At 62.9% G+C, this 16,293-nt stretch overlaps 5 protein-coding genes across 5 annotated transcripts in view; 1 reads left to right on the plus strand and 4 right to left on the minus strand.

The window, feature by feature from the left end:
• Positions 1–1,991: 1,991 nt before the first annotated feature.
• Positions 1,992–4,596, minus strand: CHLRE_12g526559v5 (uncharacterized protein). The gene is made up of 4 exons (XM_043068497.1): positions 4,268–4,596; positions 3,763–3,966; positions 3,287–3,543; positions 1,992–3,228 (listed from the first exon to the last, which is right to left on the minus strand). Exons 1-4 carry the CDS (start codon positions 4,538–4,540, stop codon positions 2,931–2,933), a joined length of 1,032 nt encoding a protein of 343 aa, XP_042918592.1. The 5' UTR covers positions 4,541–4,596; the 3' UTR covers positions 1,992–2,930.
• A 434-nt stretch (positions 4,597–5,030) lies between these two features.
• CHLRE_12g526603v5 (uncharacterized protein) lies at positions 5,031–6,406 on the minus strand. Its single transcript, XM_043068498.1, has 4 exons — positions 6,174–6,406; positions 5,893–6,036; positions 5,310–5,498; positions 5,031–5,075 (listed from the first exon to the last, which is right to left on the minus strand). The coding sequence occupies exons 1-4, from the start codon at positions 6,368–6,370 to the stop codon at positions 5,063–5,065; spliced, it is 543 nt and encodes a 180-aa protein (XP_042918593.1). The 5' UTR covers positions 6,371–6,406; the 3' UTR covers positions 5,031–5,062.
• Positions 6,407–7,526: 1,120 nt separating this feature from the next.
• On the plus strand, positions 7,527–10,378 carry CHLRE_12g526650v5 (uncharacterized protein). The gene is made up of 4 exons (XM_043068499.1): positions 7,527–7,955; positions 8,234–8,587; positions 8,797–9,132; positions 9,312–10,378. The coding sequence occupies exons 1-4, from the start codon at positions 7,749–7,751 to the stop codon at positions 9,918–9,920; spliced, it is 1,506 nt and encodes a 501-aa protein (XP_042918594.1). The 5' UTR covers positions 7,527–7,748; the 3' UTR covers positions 9,921–10,378.
• Positions 10,379–10,453: 75 nt separating this feature from the next.
• On the minus strand, positions 10,454–15,056 carry CHLRE_12g526700v5 (uncharacterized protein). Its single transcript, XM_043068500.1, has 7 exons — positions 14,485–15,056; positions 13,944–14,091; positions 13,643–13,723; positions 13,249–13,397; positions 12,832–12,946; positions 12,539–12,585; positions 10,454–12,272 (listed from the first exon to the last, which is right to left on the minus strand). Exons 1-7 carry the CDS (start codon positions 14,868–14,870, stop codon positions 11,873–11,875), a joined length of 1,326 nt encoding a protein of 441 aa, XP_042918595.1. The 5' UTR covers positions 14,871–15,056; the 3' UTR covers positions 10,454–11,872.
• A 54-nt stretch (positions 15,057–15,110) lies between these two features.
• Positions 15,111–16,293, minus strand: part of CHLRE_12g526701v5 (uncharacterized protein) — a 6,356-nt gene continuing 5,173 nt past the window's right edge. Inside the window, exon 12 of the mRNA XM_043068501.1 lies at positions 15,111–16,291. Within this exon, the coding sequence (XP_042918596.1) occupies positions 16,152–16,291 (140 nt within the window). The 3' untranslated portion in view covers positions 15,111–16,151. The remainder of the gene's footprint in view (positions 16,292–16,293) is intronic.

Consider the following 16,293-nt stretch of genomic DNA (forward strand, 5'->3'; position numbering starts at 1 on the left):
GCTTCGCATGTTGAACGCACTGCATGCCTTGCCTCCGTGATGGATGCGTTCTGTGCGCACGTACGCATTGACTGCAACCCGCAACAGCCGCCATCATGCATTGGCCCCCACAACCCCTAAAACACCCTTGCACCGCCATTCCCCACGGCCACGCACGCACGATGCAGACGACCGTGCACCCGGCGCGGATGGACAGGGTGAAGACCCTGCGCGCCGCGGCGGCCAAGCTGGTGAGAGGTAAGGAAGGGGGGGAGGGCGAGTTTCAACCTCAAGTAAGTCCAAAGGGGGCGCAGGAGCAAGGTGAATGCTAATGTAGCCATGTGGGTAGTGACCCGGCCCCTCCTTCCATTCAGGCCTAGTTCCGCCGGCACCCTTGCACCGCCATTCCCCACGGCTACGGTGAAGGCCCTGCACCCGCCCGGCGCTGGTGGACAGGGTTGAGACGCTGTGCGCGGCAGCGGCCAAGCTGCAGGCGGCGCCGTCGGATGTATGCCGCCAAGCAGTGCAAGCAGGCGGGCGTTCATGAACGCTACAGTGGCCCGTGTGATGATGGTGGTCGACACGCACGCACGCACGCACGCACGCACGCACGCACGCACGCACGCACACACGCACACACGCGCACACGCACACGCACACGCACACGCACACGCACACGCACACGCACACGCACACGCACACGCACACGCACACGCACACGCACACGCACACACACACACCGTGTAACACGCGCACTCACTGTGCGTATAATTTAGCATGTGCTCGTCAACTCACGACTCACACCCATTCCCTGCGTGCCCTTCCCCCGCCCGTCCTCACATGTGATGGACCTGCGCGCGCCCCTCCATGGTAAACGGGCACGAGGCCAACTAACGGCGCCGCCGCCGCAAGACAGCAATGCGGGTGGGCCTTGGGCCGCGACTCCCCGCTACCTGCCGCTTCCTGTGGTTAGCCTGCACAGCACAAACTGGCACAACGGCATGCCGAGGGTCGGCTCAGAAGTGCGCCCTGGGGGTAAGGGGGCAAGGTGGAGGCCCTGGTGCGTACTGGCAGACGGTGGGCGGCCAGTCGCCGGCCCGTGCAGGGTTCTGGGCGTAGGGGCGCAGCCCTCCTGGGCTCGGCGTATGGTAGGGTATGGTTTTTAGTGTACAGCATCATGCCATGCGACGCACACTGGTAGTTCTAACTGCCTTGAAGAGTTCCGGAACTGCTGGTACTACGGTAATCAAGATACCCAGGGGATGTGTGATGGGGCAGGTTGGCGAGGTCCCGTAGGGTGCAGCTGAAGATACCCGGGGGGATAATTGGTTTCCGCGATGGCGGTGACTAGGGCTGTGGTGACCTCCAATAATGTGAGAAGCAGAAGTCAGGCCAGGTCTGGCTGGACGAGGTTGAACGCGTGAAGCGAGGCGAACGCGGGGGCGCAACGACATGAAGCGGCGGGCAAATGGAATCGTCGTGCAGTGCACGACATTGTACAGCACACGGGGTGGAAGCAAAGGGGTAAGGGGGAATGCGTGGCTCAATGTGCGGGAGGGTGAGCTGGAGTACTCGCCCTGGAGAGGGCACCTAATAAGCGTTCGCGAGGCCTCCACACGGAGCGCAGCTGCTGCTGAATCTACCAGAGTCTGTGTGGTTCGCGCAGCACTGCACTCGGTTGCGTGCAAGCGCAGAGCTGAACCCAGCAGAGGGAGCATTATGGGTGGGCGGTGAGCATTGCGCTGAGCTGGAATGCAGCAAACCCGGCATCCTACCTCCTTGTCCAACCCCCAGCACTGGCCTCTCGTCACGCCGTCTCACGCGTGCTGCATGGCAGCGAGGAGGCTGGAGAATGCCTGTGCTGCGCGTGGAAGCAGTCTGGGAGTGGCGCGAGAAGCAGTGCCTTGGCAATAGCGCCGTTGCGGCGGATCGGCGGCGGTGGCGGCGAGCCGGCAGTGGCAGCTCAGGAGCGCGGTGGTGATGGGTGTGGGGGACTGGCGTATGTAGTCAGAGGGCGGCAGGTGTTACAGGTGTTAACTCATGACTGGCCACACTGACGCGTTCAGGCTGGACATGCTGTGTCCAACAAGTGCTGACATCGCAGCACAGTACACACTGGCTAGCTGCTAGCCTGATGGCACTAGGGTTGCAACTTGCAAAGGTTGGCGGAATGGCCGGGTCCGAAAGATGAAGCTACTTACAGTTGAGCTGTAACCATGAGGGCTTAAGACTGCCGGTACGTACCGCAAGCCGCTTCGGCTGAAGTCACGTCGCGCCGAGGCATGAAACTCATACGCAAGCCATGCCAACCGACCCGTTATTTGCTTCACAGTCCAACCACTGCCACACATGCCCACGCCCGCCATTCATCCAACGCCCCAGACCATGTCGTTGGTTAGTTTGCGGCACGGCATACAGCACCCCGTCAAGTGCTGCAGCTCAAGCAGGCAGTCCTACCCCGCAAGGCACGTACATGCACACTTCAATGCTATTGCAACAGGTACTACTTCATACCGGAAATGCAACATACACGTGCGTTCGACCGGTGTGGGCGGTACACGGATGTCCTACAACACACAAGTACATAGACTTTTGCCGACTATCCTGCTATAACCGGTCATTCGCACGCGAGAGCCAAAGTGAGCACCGCACAAACAACGCAAACGCAGACCTGGCCCACATGCGTCCACTGCCATTGGATGAAGGCTGAAAGCCCAACCGTCCCGTCAAGTGCAATACCCCTGCAGCTGCTGTGGGTGTATAACGTCCCCAATTGAGCCACTGTTCTCAATGCAAACCCAATGCCCTAGCGACGCACCACGGCCTGCCAGCTGTGCCATGCAACCATGCCGTGCAGGGGGAACCGCTGATGCCGTGCGTGCCCCACCGCCCCTGCCCCGTGCCATCGGAGCCATCTGCCACCCGTCGTCACCTTCGCAATAGCCACGTCACTACTCCGTCAGCCATCGGTGTGCCAGGATCTGGTCCGGAGTGGGGCGTGCGGCGGGGTTCTCCGCCACCATCCACTCGATCAGTTCTTTGAGCGCGGGCGGCGTGCGGCGGGGCAGGTCGCGCTCATACTCCAGGTAGGCCTGGGTCCCGCCCGCCTGGCCGTGCAGCCCGGCGGCGTCCGCCAGCACCAGCCCCATGGAGGCCACGTCAGCGGCCCGGGTGATGGGGTGCTTCAGCTCCAGGCCCTCCAGCTGGCAGTACGTCTCCCACGCCCAGAAGCCGCGGGTGCGTGCCGCCCTGGGCGCGCGCGACGCGGCCATTGCTGTCGGTCTTGACTGCCAGGTTGAAGTCGCACACGCGGAAGACCTTGCTGCCATCAGGCGCGATGTCGTATAGCAGGTTGGCGGGCTTCAGGTCGAAGTGCATGTAGCCGCGAGCGTTCAGGTGCTTGATGAAGGGCGCCATGGCACGCAGCATGCCCTTCAGGTCAGCCTCATCCATGAGCGTGTTGCCGGGGTACGGCAGCATCTCAAACTTGTCCTTGTTCTTGCCGGTGCGCCGGCGCTCGGGCGCGTTGTCAATGCGATCAAAGTGCTCCTTGGCCAGCGCGTTCTGCATGAACAAAGCAGATGGGGACCAGTCTGTCAGGAGCTGAAAGATTGAGAGGCACGGATGGGCAGGTTAGGGGAGAGGAGCCGCAGTCAAGCAATTACAATTCGCATACGGAGCATGCGCCAACCAGGCGCCGTCACCGCGCCCGCCCCGCGCCTCATAGCCCAGCACCCACCAGCAGGTTCTCTACGGAGCCGCCCTCCGCATAGCCAGCCCTGCCAGCTCCTGGTTCAGTATGCGGCGTAGTGCGGCCACAGCGCCCTTGGTCTCACACGCGTGCAGGGTCTTGCGTGCGGCCTTGATGGTGGTGCCGTCAGGCAGGGTGATGATCACCATTTCCACGTGGCCGAATGCGCCCTTGCCCAGCTCGCGCTCGGGGATACAGAGCGGAAGGCCGTGCTGCTTCATGAAGGCCTTGACCTTCTGTGGCGGTATAAGTGCGCGAGGCGGGAGTGAGTGTACGCACGGGCAGATGGCTTGAGCCGGGTCAGGCAGGCACGCCAAACCGAGTTGTGGAGGATGCACGAAGCAATTTGCGTGTACGGTGTGCGTATACATGTGTATGTGCGTGTGGAAGGGGGGCTGCACGGGGGTCGTGCGGGTGTTCTAGTATGCGCAAAACACCCGCACCACCTCGTCGTGCAACATGCGTGTTTGGAAAGACATGAGAACGGGTTTGGCACGGTGTCTGTACGTGTGACGCGTATGTATGCGTGTGTCTCACCTGGTCGTCCATGCAGGCCTCGTCCTCTAGCTTTACAGTGCCTGGTGACCGTGCCCCCTTGGAGGCGTTAGGGCAAACATGACCGCTGTTGGTGCTGGCGTCGGTAGTGGTGGTGCTGCTGCTGTCCTTACGGACGACGGCGGAAAGGGCGCCATCGCTGGCGCTACCGAGTGCAGTGTCGCCAAAGCCGGCGGATGAGCCGCTGCCCGTGCATACGTCGGAGCGGTCCGAGCTGGACTCCAGCTTGGGGGCCAGCGCGGCGGCGACCTGCATGCTAGGAGAGGGAAGGAGGACAAGGTGAGCAAGTAAGATACTGGAGAGGTGTTCCCGACCATTTTGAGGAAAGGTGGTGAGCGGAATAATGGCAATCATAAGGGGCGCGGCACAGGGCACTGGGCGTGTGGGCGTTGCGGGTACCGGTAGGTGGGTCAGCGACCCCGTGACTGCTCGGCCGCTTTCATCCCGTACACACAGGTCTCACCTGAAGCGGGTTCGTATGCATGGGCAGTGTGTGCTCAGAAGCCGAAGCATGCAGCGAGCTGGCGGCTGCAGGGGCTGGGCGTGGCTTCCGCCGTGACATCCTCACACCGCGCGACTGCGCTGCTGACGCGGCTGCGACGCCCGCGGCCGGGGGCTGGGTCCGCCGGCGGCGCCGGCTGTATGTGCCGCTGCCGCCGATGCCGCTGATGGCGCCCCTCCGCTGCCTCTTGGCTGCGGCGGTGCAGCAGTCCGTCTGTGGCACTGGTGCTGGAGCCCAGACACATTGCATTGACAACGCAAGCGATGGCGTACACGTCAATGTCGAGATCTGAGGTAGGGTCATAGGACACAGAAGCGTGTTGTGTGGGGCAGGTTCAATAGCATGTAGGCTGGACACAGCCCACAGATCGAGTGCCGATGAAGCTGTACGCGTGCTCTGCTGATATCCCCGCTACGCCCTGCGGCGTCCTGACCATGTTGCCATTTGTCCACGCCGGCCTGAGGAGCCGTCCCACATTCCGCCCAGTCCAGTCCCACCCACGCCTCGCAGCCTTGCGCTCACCTCGGCCACATCGCGCGGTTGCAAGTGCGGGCGGGCCGCCGGCGCGTCCTGGTCGGCCAGGTTGCCGCGAGCCGGATGACCTCGCGCGCCCAGCGGCTGCAGTCCAGCGTGTCGGAGGCAAGGCAAGGTTGCTGCAGGGCTGCGCCGCAACCAGCGGCGCGGTCAGGGGGCCGCCACGCTGGTAGGCGGCTGTACAGAGAACACATGGCCATTCCGCGTCTGTCAGAATCGCTCCGCCCATCTTCAGCGGGTCCGCGCCGGTACGGTCTGCCAATACATATGTGCCGTATGCAAGGTGTTCACAAACACCGTTGTGTACCCACCACATGACCACACTGCACCGCGCCACGGCTTTGCTGTGCTGACGCGAAGGCAAAGAAGGTATCACAGGTCAGCAGGCCTTCCCACCGCAGCGAACGCTCGTCCACTTTGCAACGTGTTGCAACTGCGTCGCGGCCAGAGTGGGCGTGCCTGGGCGGTCGCAACGAGGGGAATACGCTCCCTCCCACCCACCCTCTCGACCACACTACGCCACCAGCCCACCACCCTGACTCACTAAACTCCCGGCCCTCCCCGGCCGCACCTGAGGTCGTGCGGCTTGGCCTGGAAGCGCAGTACTGTTGGCGTGTCGCACTCGCCGCGGTGCAGCATCTCCCACTGCGCTACCCGCTGCCACGTCGCCTCGTTCATGCCTGCCTGCAACAAGCGGCCGTGGTTCTGCGAGGCACTGGGTCATGATGGCGAGGGTGGACCAGCTAGGCGTCGCACAGGAACCTGTCAGCATCAAGACGGGAGGCTTTCCCGCACTTCCGTAGGCAATTCCCCATCCCCAACGCCGTGCGTGCAGCCCGCCCCACATCTCACCGGCTTCCGCTGTCGAACGTCCTCCTGCTGCGCCTTCCCTCCTTCAGGCCTGTCGGCCGCCCTACAGGCACCTCCTCCTGCACCCGCCGCCCGTTCCCGTCTGCCCGCACCCTCGCTGCTTGATGGGCACCTCCACGCCCATCCGCGCAGCTGCTGCTGCTCCTCCTCCTGCCGCAGCTCCTTAGCACACGCGGCATCGTAGGGGAAGGGGACAAGCGCTGTTGTGCAGGACTGGTCAGCAGGTGCGGACATGCCGACCCGTGTCCGACAACTCCTAGTACCGCCGTCCGCGCCATGTGGTGTGCGCGTCGACTCCTTCCCCAAAGCTGCGCTGCCCTGCAACCCTCCTGCGCGCCCTCCAGCCCGCTCGTGCCCCACCCCTACACCGCAATGCAGCACACCGCTCCCAGTCGTACACCGCACAGCTCGGCACGCTCCGCCCCAGCTCCTGTCCCCTTGCCATGCCCCCGAGGACACTCACCAGACGCAGGTTTGCGGTGGACACGCGCACATTGCCGGCGCCATCTGCCCCGAAAGGCGAGGCTTTGCGCCAGTGGCTGCCACTGCAAACACGCCCACACGCCCACACGGCACCTGGCCCAGAGTGCTAGTCAAGCATGACGCGGCCGCAGCCCGTCTGCTTCCCCGGTGCAAGCCTGGGCCGGTCCAAGGCACATACCTCCACCAAAGCAGGCGGGCACAGGCTCCGTGCACAGCTGGTGAGGGACCTGCGCAACAGACTGGGCTGCCGGCATACAGCTCGTTACTTGCCTTAACCCCGAAGTCTCGGACTACATGGGCTCGCCCGCAGTACGACCTGCACCAGCCCAACTCCTTCCGCGCCGCCCTTAGCGAGCCCCTCACGTTACATTGAGCGCCAGGCCCAGCTAGCCTGCAAGCAGTGTTGAGCAAAAGGCTGGCAGCGGTGTTCCGCACCCCGTACCCCCCTCCCCCCCCCTCCCCCTGACGCACCCGCCAAGCCCAACGCCATGGCTGCCTTCCAAGCCACCAGACACCACGTCTTGACCCAAAGTACTGCAACTAAAGAGGCGCAGGACAGGCCCAAGCCAAGGCGGAGGTCGTTCTCGACACTGGCTGTTGGCCTGTTCCATATGTCCACCAGTTACCTTATCATTGCCAAACCAGGTATAATGAAGCGTTGGCAGTGACTGACCTGCTTACAGGTCGACGCGCTGGTAGCATGGTGTTTGTGGGGTCCTGTGCGTACATCGCAGGAGGACATGGTAATGCTGCATGTATGAGCTAACGATACTCTGCCCTGCGCCTTCAGGCGGCCGTCTCCGGACCTCTGTGCCGTTTAAAAATGTCTGAGTTGGACTCCCTGAATCGTTAACCGAGGTTCTCAGGCTGAGGCAAAAGATGACAGAGTTAGATACATTACAATATGATCGAGCGGGACACAGGCCAGGGCATTTGGGACCCGCCTGTGAACATGCACGACACACTACTGGTCACTGACTTGCCGACCTACAAAATCGCGCGCCCAGAAGCTTGTTGTTAGGCTAGCCCTGCATTAAAAGCTTACTCCATACATTGCACCCTCTCTGCTGCAAGATGAACACCACCAGCTTTATTAAGGGCCCAGCCGTGAAAGCCGCGTGCATCGCTATCCTGGCGGGCACCGCCACGTTCGTGCTCGCTCGGCGAGGAGGCTTGCTACGGATCCTTCGCCGCAAAAGCGACTGTAAACCCAAGGACAAGTCATGCAGCGCGAAAAGCGGTATCGCGACTGTTTCATCTTCGCCCAACGACGCGGCCGCGGTGAGCACGCAAGGATTCTCGCTGATAGCAGGCTAGTCGCGTGCATGTTCTGTTGCATAGCACATTCACATGTCGCTAGAAGTCAACATGTTCGACGGTTTGACCGTCCAGCAATTACCCAGGACGCCCCGCTCGCCTCCCTGGTGCACACAGCGTCCACTACCGCGCACCCCGTTGCTCCTTTGCCTTTCCTTTCCCACTTTCCCACCTCACCCATTTCGACCTGGATATCGACACGGCCCTTTATTCCTCAACTCTCACCCCCTTGCCCTCACCAGGTGCCTTTGCGCGATGACCTGCAGCCGACGAAGGCCGCCGATGAGGCCGCTGACGCCACCTCCAGCAGCGGCGGTGCCAGCAGCCCTAGCGGCGAGCTCGCTCTGGCCGCCGTCAACGACAAGTCCAGCTCGGGCCCCTCCGACGCCTCCACGGGCGGCTGCGCCTCCTCCGCCAGCTCTGGCAACACGGCGGCCGGCAGCCTCAGCGGCACGGGCCTCTCCGCCTTCCGTGGGGACAACGCCGCGTGCAGCGCCACCACCGCTGACACCATCGCCACTGCTTTCCCCAACAATGCCAAGGAGGCACAGGTGGAAACCGTGGAGCGCACAGAGGCGTCCTGCATGAGTGACGAGGTGAGGCGCATACATACCGGTGCACGCGCGCACGCACATTGCTATGCAGGGCGCGCCGGGTGTACCGTAGTGGATACATGTTTCTGACTTGCCGTGCAACCGGCCCCCACGCACACTTGCCTTGGTCAACCCCCTTCGCGCTGGCTGACATGCCTTTCTCGCTCACCAGGCTCACTGTTGCCCGTTCAATGCCGCCTCCTTTTCCACAGGAGGTCAAGGCCTTCATCAAGCAGCACGGTCTTACGCTCTGCATCCCCCAGCGCGAGCTGGGCAAGGGCGCTTTCGGCCACGTGGAAATGGTGATCATTACCCTGCCTGACGGCACCACCGTCAAGGCCGCACGCAAGACCCTGCACGCGTGTGAGACCAAGGGCGCTGTGGCTGCACTACGCCGCATACTGAACCAGGAGCTGGCAGGGCTGGCTGCTGCCGCGGGCTGCGAGCACGCGGTGCAGTGCCTGGGCTACCGGCTGCCGACTGATGACGACGAGCGGGCGGAGCTGCTGCTGAGCTGTGCGGAGGGCGGCTCCGTAGAGAACCTGCTGGTGGGTGCTGGGCTATGAGGCGCGGGGCGGGTGCGGTGACGGCGCCTGGTTGGCGCATGCTCTGTACGGGGATTGTGGTTGCTTGACTGCGGCTCCTCTCCCCTAACCTGCCCATCCGTGCATCTCAATCTTTCAGCTCCTAACAGACTTGTCCCCACCTATCTGCTTTTTTCATGCAGAACGCGCTGGCCAAGGAGCACTTTGATCGCATTGACAACGCGCCCGAGCGCCGGCGCACCGGCAAGAACAAGGACAAGTATGAGATGCTGCCGTACCCCGGCAACACGCTCATGGATGAGGCTGACCTGAAGGGCATGCTGCGTGCCATGGCGCTCTTCATCAAGCACCTGAACGCTCGCGGCTACATGCACTTCGACCTGAAGCCCGCCAACCTGCTATACGACATCGCGCCTGATGGCAGCAAGGTCTTCCGCGTGTGCGACTTCAACCTGGCAGTCAAGACCGACAGCAATGGCCGCGTCGCGCGCGCCCAGGGCGGCACCCGCGGCTTCTGGGCGTGGGAGACGTACTGCCAGCTGGAGGGCCTGGAGGTGAAGCACCCCATCACCCGGGCCGCTGACGTGGCCTCCATGGGGCTGGTGCTGGCGGACGCCGCCGGGCTGCACTGCCTGGGGGGCGGGACCCAGGCCTACCTGGAGTACCTGCGCGACCTGCCCCGCCGCACGCCGCCCGCGCTCAAGGAACTGATCGAGTGGATGGTGGCGGAGGACCCCGCCGCACGCCCCACTCCGGACCAGATCCTGGCGCACCGGTGGCTGACGGAGTAGTGACGTGGCTATTGCGAAGGTGACGGGTTGCAAGTAGCTGTGATGAGACGGGGGGCAAGGGCGCGGGGGCACGCACGGTACGATACGGTCCGTGATTGTTTAAGCAATGCTCGGTCATTCTCGCGGACTATGCACAACAGACTGCACGCACATTCTCATGTCTGGTACTTGATAGGAACTGCTCTTGCGAACTAGTTGGCACGTAATGCGGCTGCACCGGTGCTGGAGTAACATACATGCAAACACTCCCGGGATATATAGTTTGGGTGCAGCCGTGATCAGCGGCAACTGGTGAACATTAGATGGCGTGCTGTTATTGAGACCTAGTGCGGTACTGTGCATGCACTTCGTGCTCGGGGACATATTTGCGTGCGTTAGATGGGTGACTGGCGGGTATTTGGAGAGCGTGTCGTTTGGCATGGATCTGGCAGCAGGCTTCAGAATCCCCGAACTCAACCCCCCCCCCCCCTACACGTTCCTCTGTCCGTGTGTCGGCGCTACGGCCTCACCGGGCTTGCCGGCTGAGTTTGCCGGTAACGCAAGCCAACAGAATGCCTGCGATATGTTATTACTGTGTCAACTCACAGCCACTTTCACCTTTCTCACATCACAAGCGGCGTCCATCCAACAGCGCGGGAATGAGTGAATGACTTCCCCCCTAACGGTTCCTTGACAGTTGGAAGTTTGTGATCTATTCCTGGGGCTTGTGCATAGAACCCTGAACCCCGCCCCGATTGGTGACGGCGCCAGTGTTCAATTGTGCGTGCCTGCTGACTCTGTCGGGCTCCATCAATCTTTCTAGAGTTCCTTGTGCATACCTAGAACCACAGTCAAACGCAAGTGAACAGGCAGTGGCCTGTGACTACACTGGCCACCAGGTCTGCAGGGAAGGCATGCGCACACACGGCAGCTTGCCCTTCCGTCCCAGCTACCACCACCCTATGTCATCCAACGCAGCGCGAGACAGTGCTGTGTGCACTGGCAACCGGAGCTGGCCGTTCCATCCGGCAGTCCGACCAGGTTTGTGCAGCAAGTGGCGCCAGCAGTGCAATCACAACGGCACAATGGCACAAGTGAATGACTGCAAACTTGCAGCAAGAGCACCATCGCCTTCAGTCGTTCAAGTGCTATGAGCAGCGTCCTACCATACCAATACGGGAGCGCAAGATGGACCAGGTGATGAATGCCATCAGCTAGCGTCCAGCGGGCCCAAGCGCATAGACTCTGACATCACGTACGTCCATTCGGCGAATGCCAGTAATGTGCCCAGACCCCTGCATCAGCATCAGTCACCACGACACAGTGCGACACGAACAGGCATACAGAAGCAATCACCGCCCAGGCACGTGCGCACTGCGCACGGCGATTGGCGCCACGAACACAGTCGCGTGCATCACCTCCTCACCGCAGCCCGGCCCGTGCCCATCCCCCATACGCAACGCTCTCCTCCTCGCTCTTTGGCATTGGGTTCAGTTCAGTTTGGGCTGGATTCTACAAACCACCACTCTGGTGACCACCATTCCGGCAGCCCGACAAACCCCTGCTCGCAAGTCGCAACATGACCTCCCGTCCTCCCGCAACAGGAGTGCATCGCCTGGCGCAGCACCAGCAGCAACACAGGGCTAACTCCAGCCTTGCCACTGTATGTCCTCCGTCACGCCATCATCTGCATCACGCATACCAGCACGCCGCCATCCCAACGCACACATCAAGTGCGCAACTGGGGCCGTGCCGGCCCTTCCTGATTCCTACCCACCCCTTGTCCCCTTGGAATGGCAGCGGTCGACACCTCCGATCTCACTCGGCCCGGTCGTCCCAAATGCCGTCTCCGTACTTCCGCGCCCATCAAGGAGAGAGAAGGCTGTGCAAAAGGGATGCTCCATGCGGTGAGGCGCCGACCAGCCAGCGCCGCTGCCCGCTCGCATGGTCCGTGTGCGCCTCGGACAACAACATCAGTGATTGCGCCGTTGTTGTTGGTGGTGTTGCTGCGACGCCGCGGCCGCGGCAGACACCGTGTATCCGGGCCCCAGCGCCGGGAACGCAATCCGCTGCCGCGGCTCCCTGGCCGCCCAGCGCGAAGCATCCACCAGCCGCGCCGCCGCCGCCGCAGCTGCCACGCCCGTCGCCTCCACACTCGCGTCCACACCACCACCTCCACCTCCACCACCACCACCTCCGCCTGACTGGGGCGGCAGCTGCAGCGGCCTGTCCCTGAACACCCATCCGCCGCCGCCCGGAATGAGCGCCCCCAGTGGCCCCAGTGCCGCCGCCGCGCCGGTGCGGACCAGGCGGTAGTGCGGCCCCAGCAGCTCGCCCGCCGCCCAGCCCGCCAGTGCACCACCCACGTGGGCACTGCGATTGGGAAGGGTTTGGCGGTGGGGATGAGCAGGGGAGGGGAGGGAAGGCCGTTGAGAGAAGGGAAGAGAGGGGAGAGCAGATGAGGGGGGGTCATGGGCTGGCATGGGCGTGCGTGTGTTGGCACGGTGTGTGTGTGTGTGTGGGGGGGGGGGGGCAGGTCCAAGGCGTCAGCAGGTGCACGTGTCAGCACGTCACACGCCGCACACGCCACACACACCCCGCACCCAGTCAGTAAGCCAGCTGGGCCGCCCCCGCCGCACCTGACGTCCAGACGTGACCACCAAAACAAATGGTAGACCGCCGTGAACTGCGGGCCAACACACCAGCAAAGCACGGCAGGGCCTTTAGAAGCGTGCAGCAGCCTCAATTGATTGCATCGCCAAACTCGTACAGGCAGCCAGTGTCTCCGCTCCCACCTGCTCCCCTTCCTCCGCACGACACCAGCCCCCGCACACCCTCGCTCCGCGCACGCCCCGGCTCCCCATCCCCCGTACATGCACCCGCACGCCCAGTCCCCCTGGCACCGCCCCCCGGGCACCCCCAACCCGCCTACCTGCAACGCCCTGTCCCCCACGCCCTTGAGGGCTGTCAGCGCCTCGGGCGGCAGCAGCTCCACGTGCGCGGCGTGGTAGCGCCACAGAGCCGCCGCCAGACCGAACGCGGCGCCGCTGTGTGTCGGCCAGGCAAACACACACACGCAAGCGAGGGAGCGACATGACAGCATATGGGCGTAAGCAGCAGCCGTGCTATAACCAGAACCAGGACCAGCAGTCGCAACCAGGCTGTGTGCTGTTTTGTAACGTGACATGACAAGCGACATGTGTGTCGGAATGCGAAGTGCAGGGAAACATGTGTGCGTGTGCGCGCGTTTGTATGTGTGTATGTGTGTGTGCGTGTGCGTGTGTGTGCGTGTGTGTGTGTGTGTGTGTGTGTGTGTGCGTGTGTGCGTGTGTGCTTGCACGCCACGCACCTGGACCCCAGGCTGCGGCGCCCGCCGTTGAGCGCCAGGCTGGCCAGGGTGGCTGCGGCGGAGGAGGCCACGTAGGCGGCGGCGAAGCGGTCGGAGCCAGCCACCGCCTCCAGCTGGGCGCCGAGCTTGGCGATGACGGCGTAGTTGGACTGGGGGGTAGGCAGAGGGGAGGGGCGTGGGAGGGAGGGGAGGGCGGGTTGTGTGTGGGGTTAACTGTGAACCAATCACGTAAGTAAACAGTTGCGCTACAAGGAGAAGCTGGTTTGTGGGGGTGGGTGTGGGGGAGGGGGCTGAAGTGGTACGTGTGGAGCTGTTTCATTGGTTCACACATACGGCATGGATAGGGGTTCATCCGCATCTGCACACCCACACACGTGCGCGGGGGCCCTCTCACCAGGAAGTGCAGCGGCCCCGCATGCACCAGGCTCCACGTCACCAGCCGCCACAGCTGGCCGCGGCGGATGGCGCCTCGGTCCTGTGCACCAGCAGGGGCGCCGCACATGGGATGAGGATACTCAGTTGTGCGTGTGTGTCTTCCCACTCGTCGGACACTTGGTCGCCCACCCAACATTCATCCCGCCCCCCTTACTGTTGTTTGAGCTTGCCCCATCCAACCCCATACATTCCCTCCAGCTGCTACGGTGCCATCAGTGCGCCACCCGCCCGCCCGCCGGCCCGCCCCACCGCCCACGCACCAGCAGCATCCAGTTGGTGGCTGCGCCCAGGCTGACCACCTGCGCCGCCGCCGCCGCCAGGTGCGCCCGCAGCACGGCGGCGGTGGCGGGGCAGCCGCCAGAGCCCAGCTCGCGCAGGTGGTCGTCAAGCAGCCGCTGGGCGGCCACACTGCAGCAGGCGGAGGAGGCAGGGAGAGGTAGAGGCGGGGCAGAGAGGGGTCAAGGACCGCGGAAGAGCCCGTGCAAGTCGGCGGTTCATGTGCTGGCATCACACCCACACACCCACACACCCACACACAAACACACACACACACACACACACACCCACACCCACACACACACACACACACACACAGACACACCCACACACACACCCACACCCACACACACCCACACACACACACACACACACACACGCACACACACACACACACACACACACACACACACACATGCACACGCACACGCACACGCAGACCGTGTCGCCTTTGCAGGCTTTCATTTCGTCTTCAAACACGCACACATGCCCCGAGCCTCCCCTCTCGGCCACGTCCCCACTCACCCGGCCTGGTTGAGCCAGAACACGGCGGCCTGCGCCAGTGCCGGCCCCAGCGCCTCCCCCAGATTGAAATTGAAGTTCAGGTTGAGGTTCTCAAACGGGTTGGGCAGCTGCGGCGGACCCGTGGAGGTGGCGGCAGCCAGAGGCAACACACAGCCGCTGCCGCTGGCGGTGCTGCTTCCGGCAGTGCTGCCGCTGTCATGCCCGGTGCCTCCGTTGCGTGGAGGAGATGGGGAAGCGACAGATGCTAGGGCTGTGCCAGCGGTCGCGAGGGCCGTGACTGAGGTGGCGACCACGGCCGCGGCTAGGCGTTGGGCACGGCGGTGGCAGCCCGGCGAGTGCGGCCTCCTGGGCAGGGGCCAGCTGCCACCGCCCGAGAGCGAGGCCATTCCGCTGCTCAGCTGCTTTATTCGGTCGGGCCTATCAACATTCTACATCTCATTGCTTCTTCGTCAAGCAAACTGGGTCTACTGGTGACGGAAGGAAAAGCGCGATTTCCGTCAGCAAATTGTTGCGGATGGGCGAGGGCTCTTGAGCAGTAAAACCATTGCCCATCTGTTTGCGAATCAATGAGAGGGAAGATGTATCGAACAGCCCTAGAGAAATGGTAAACGTGAACACTTTTGGCCCCGTCAACGCTTCCGCAATGGCACGCAGCTGCACGCAGCCACAATGAGCGCCCGCTCGGCTCATGCCAGGGGTGCAAACCCTGGACTCATCGGTGTCAGGCCGGCAACGCCTTTCTCGTCCGTTACATGTTCCACACCCAGCAAATGCTGCCCGACACCCGTGGTACCGGAACCGGTGCCATGATTACGAGGGGGACTCAACGCCAAACGCCCCCCGGCGGACTAGGGCTTACGGCTGAAGGGCAAGGCTCGCCCCCTCCCCTTTCCATTCAAGACTTCAATCTTGTCATTGTCCAAGTTCATGGTCCTAAGTGATTCACGCATGCAAATCGCCTCATGGACGTTAATCCTGCCTTTCATGCTCAGGCACGCTTTGCGCGTCGCGCTGCACAACGTGGGGGGACAAGCCCACGGCATCCTCATCTCTTGAACATCAGGACTGCTAGCTACGAGCGCCCACATTGCGGTCCCCAACGGCACCATAAAATTCTCCTTCGGCTATGCAGCGCTGCGAACTGCTCACACGCTCAAATCTAGCCCACACCATAAGCCCCCTTTTGACAACGCCCCCCAAAGCAACAGTGCCTGCCACGAGCCCATCCCGCAACTCCGCAACAGTCCCCACGCCCACCGCAGCGTGTGGCGTTGCGGGGTGTCTGTGTGGTGCTATCGCCTGGCCGGGTGCCCGGAGCGTGAGGAATGCGCATCAGCAAATTTCCACCAGCCGCGCACTCCTGCCCTGCCGTTGCAATTCGTTTTCCATCTGCTGGGGTTGGGGATCAGCTGCACCCTGCGGGCCTTACCAGTTACCACTGTCCCAGCGCAACCCACGCCCAGCGCACCCGGCACACGCAGAGCGCCAGAGCACCTCCCAAGGTGGGACGCGCACATGCCCACACGCACGCAAGCCATCCACAGCCAAGGCATACATACGACCAATACAATTGTAAATTCACCCTAAGCTCTTGCGCGTGTACCGCGCACCTCACTTGACCCAACGACCATTTCCAACCTGTGCCGTAATTCGTATGTGCATGACGCTCACGCCCTGCTGTCGCGCTCGCGCATCCTCACCTCCTCCTCCTCCTCCTCCTCCTCCTCCTCCTCCTCCTCCTCCTCCTCCTCCTCCTCCTCCTCCTCCTCCTCCTCCTCCTCCTCCTCCTCCTCCTCCTCCTCCTCCTCT

The sequence above is a fragment of the Chlamydomonas reinhardtii genome, chromosome 12, assembly GCF_000002595.2.
Source record: "Chlamydomonas reinhardtii strain CC-503 cw92 mt+ chromosome 12, whole genome shotgun sequence".
Lineage (NCBI taxonomy): Eukaryota > Viridiplantae > Chlorophyta > Chlorophyceae > Chlamydomonadales > Chlamydomonadaceae > Chlamydomonas > Chlamydomonas reinhardtii.

Bases quoted from the DNA above. Each gene is read 5' to 3' on its own strand.
- CHLRE_12g526559v5 (XM_043068497.1), bottom strand. From the start codon at position 4,540: ATGCAGGTCGCCGCCGCGCTGGCCCCCAAGCTGGAGTCCAGCTCGGAC. The intron at 3,967-4,267 runs GTGAGACACACG...ATACCGCCACAG, and splicing joins AGGCCTGCATGGACGACCAG to AAGGTCAAGGCCTTCATGAA. The intron at 3,544-3,762 runs GCAGGGCTGGCT...TTGTTCATGCAG, and splicing joins GCATACTGAACCAGGAGCTG to AACGCGCTGGCCAAGGAGCA.
- CHLRE_12g526603v5 (XM_043068498.1), bottom strand. From the start codon at position 6,370: ATGCCGCGTGTGCTAAGGAGCTGCGGCAGGAGGAGGAGCAGCAGCAGC. The intron at 6,037-6,173 runs GTGAGATGTGGG...ATCATGACCCAG, and splicing joins ACGTTCGACAGCGGAAGCCG to TGCCTCGCAGAACCACGGCC. The intron at 5,499-5,892 runs GTGCGGCCGGGG...TTCTCTGTACAG, and splicing joins GCCAAGCCGCACGACCTCAG to CCGCCTACCAGCGTGGCGGC.
- CHLRE_12g526650v5 (XM_043068499.1), top strand. From the start codon at position 7,749: ATGAACACCACCAGCTTTATTAAGGGCCCAGCCGTGAAAGCCGCGTGC. The intron at 8,588-8,796 runs GTGAGGCGCATA...CCTTTTCCACAG, and splicing joins CGTCCTGCATGAGTGACGAG to GAGGTCAAGGCCTTCATCAA. The intron at 9,133-9,311 runs GTGGGTGCTGGG...TTTTTCATGCAG, and splicing joins GCTCCGTAGAGAACCTGCTG to AACGCGCTGGCCAAGGAGCA.
- CHLRE_12g526700v5 (XM_043068500.1), bottom strand. From the start codon at position 14,870: ATGGCCTCGCTCTCGGGCGGTGGCAGCTGGCCCCTGCCCAGGAGGCCG. The intron at 13,724-13,943 runs GTGCGTGGGCGG...GCTGGTGCACAG, and splicing joins CCACCAACTGGATGCTGCTG to GACCGAGGCGCCATCCGCCG. The intron at 12,947-13,248 runs GTGCGTGGCGTG...GCCGACACACAG, and splicing joins CGCCGCAGCCTGGGGTCCAG to CGGCGCCGCGTTCGGTCTGG.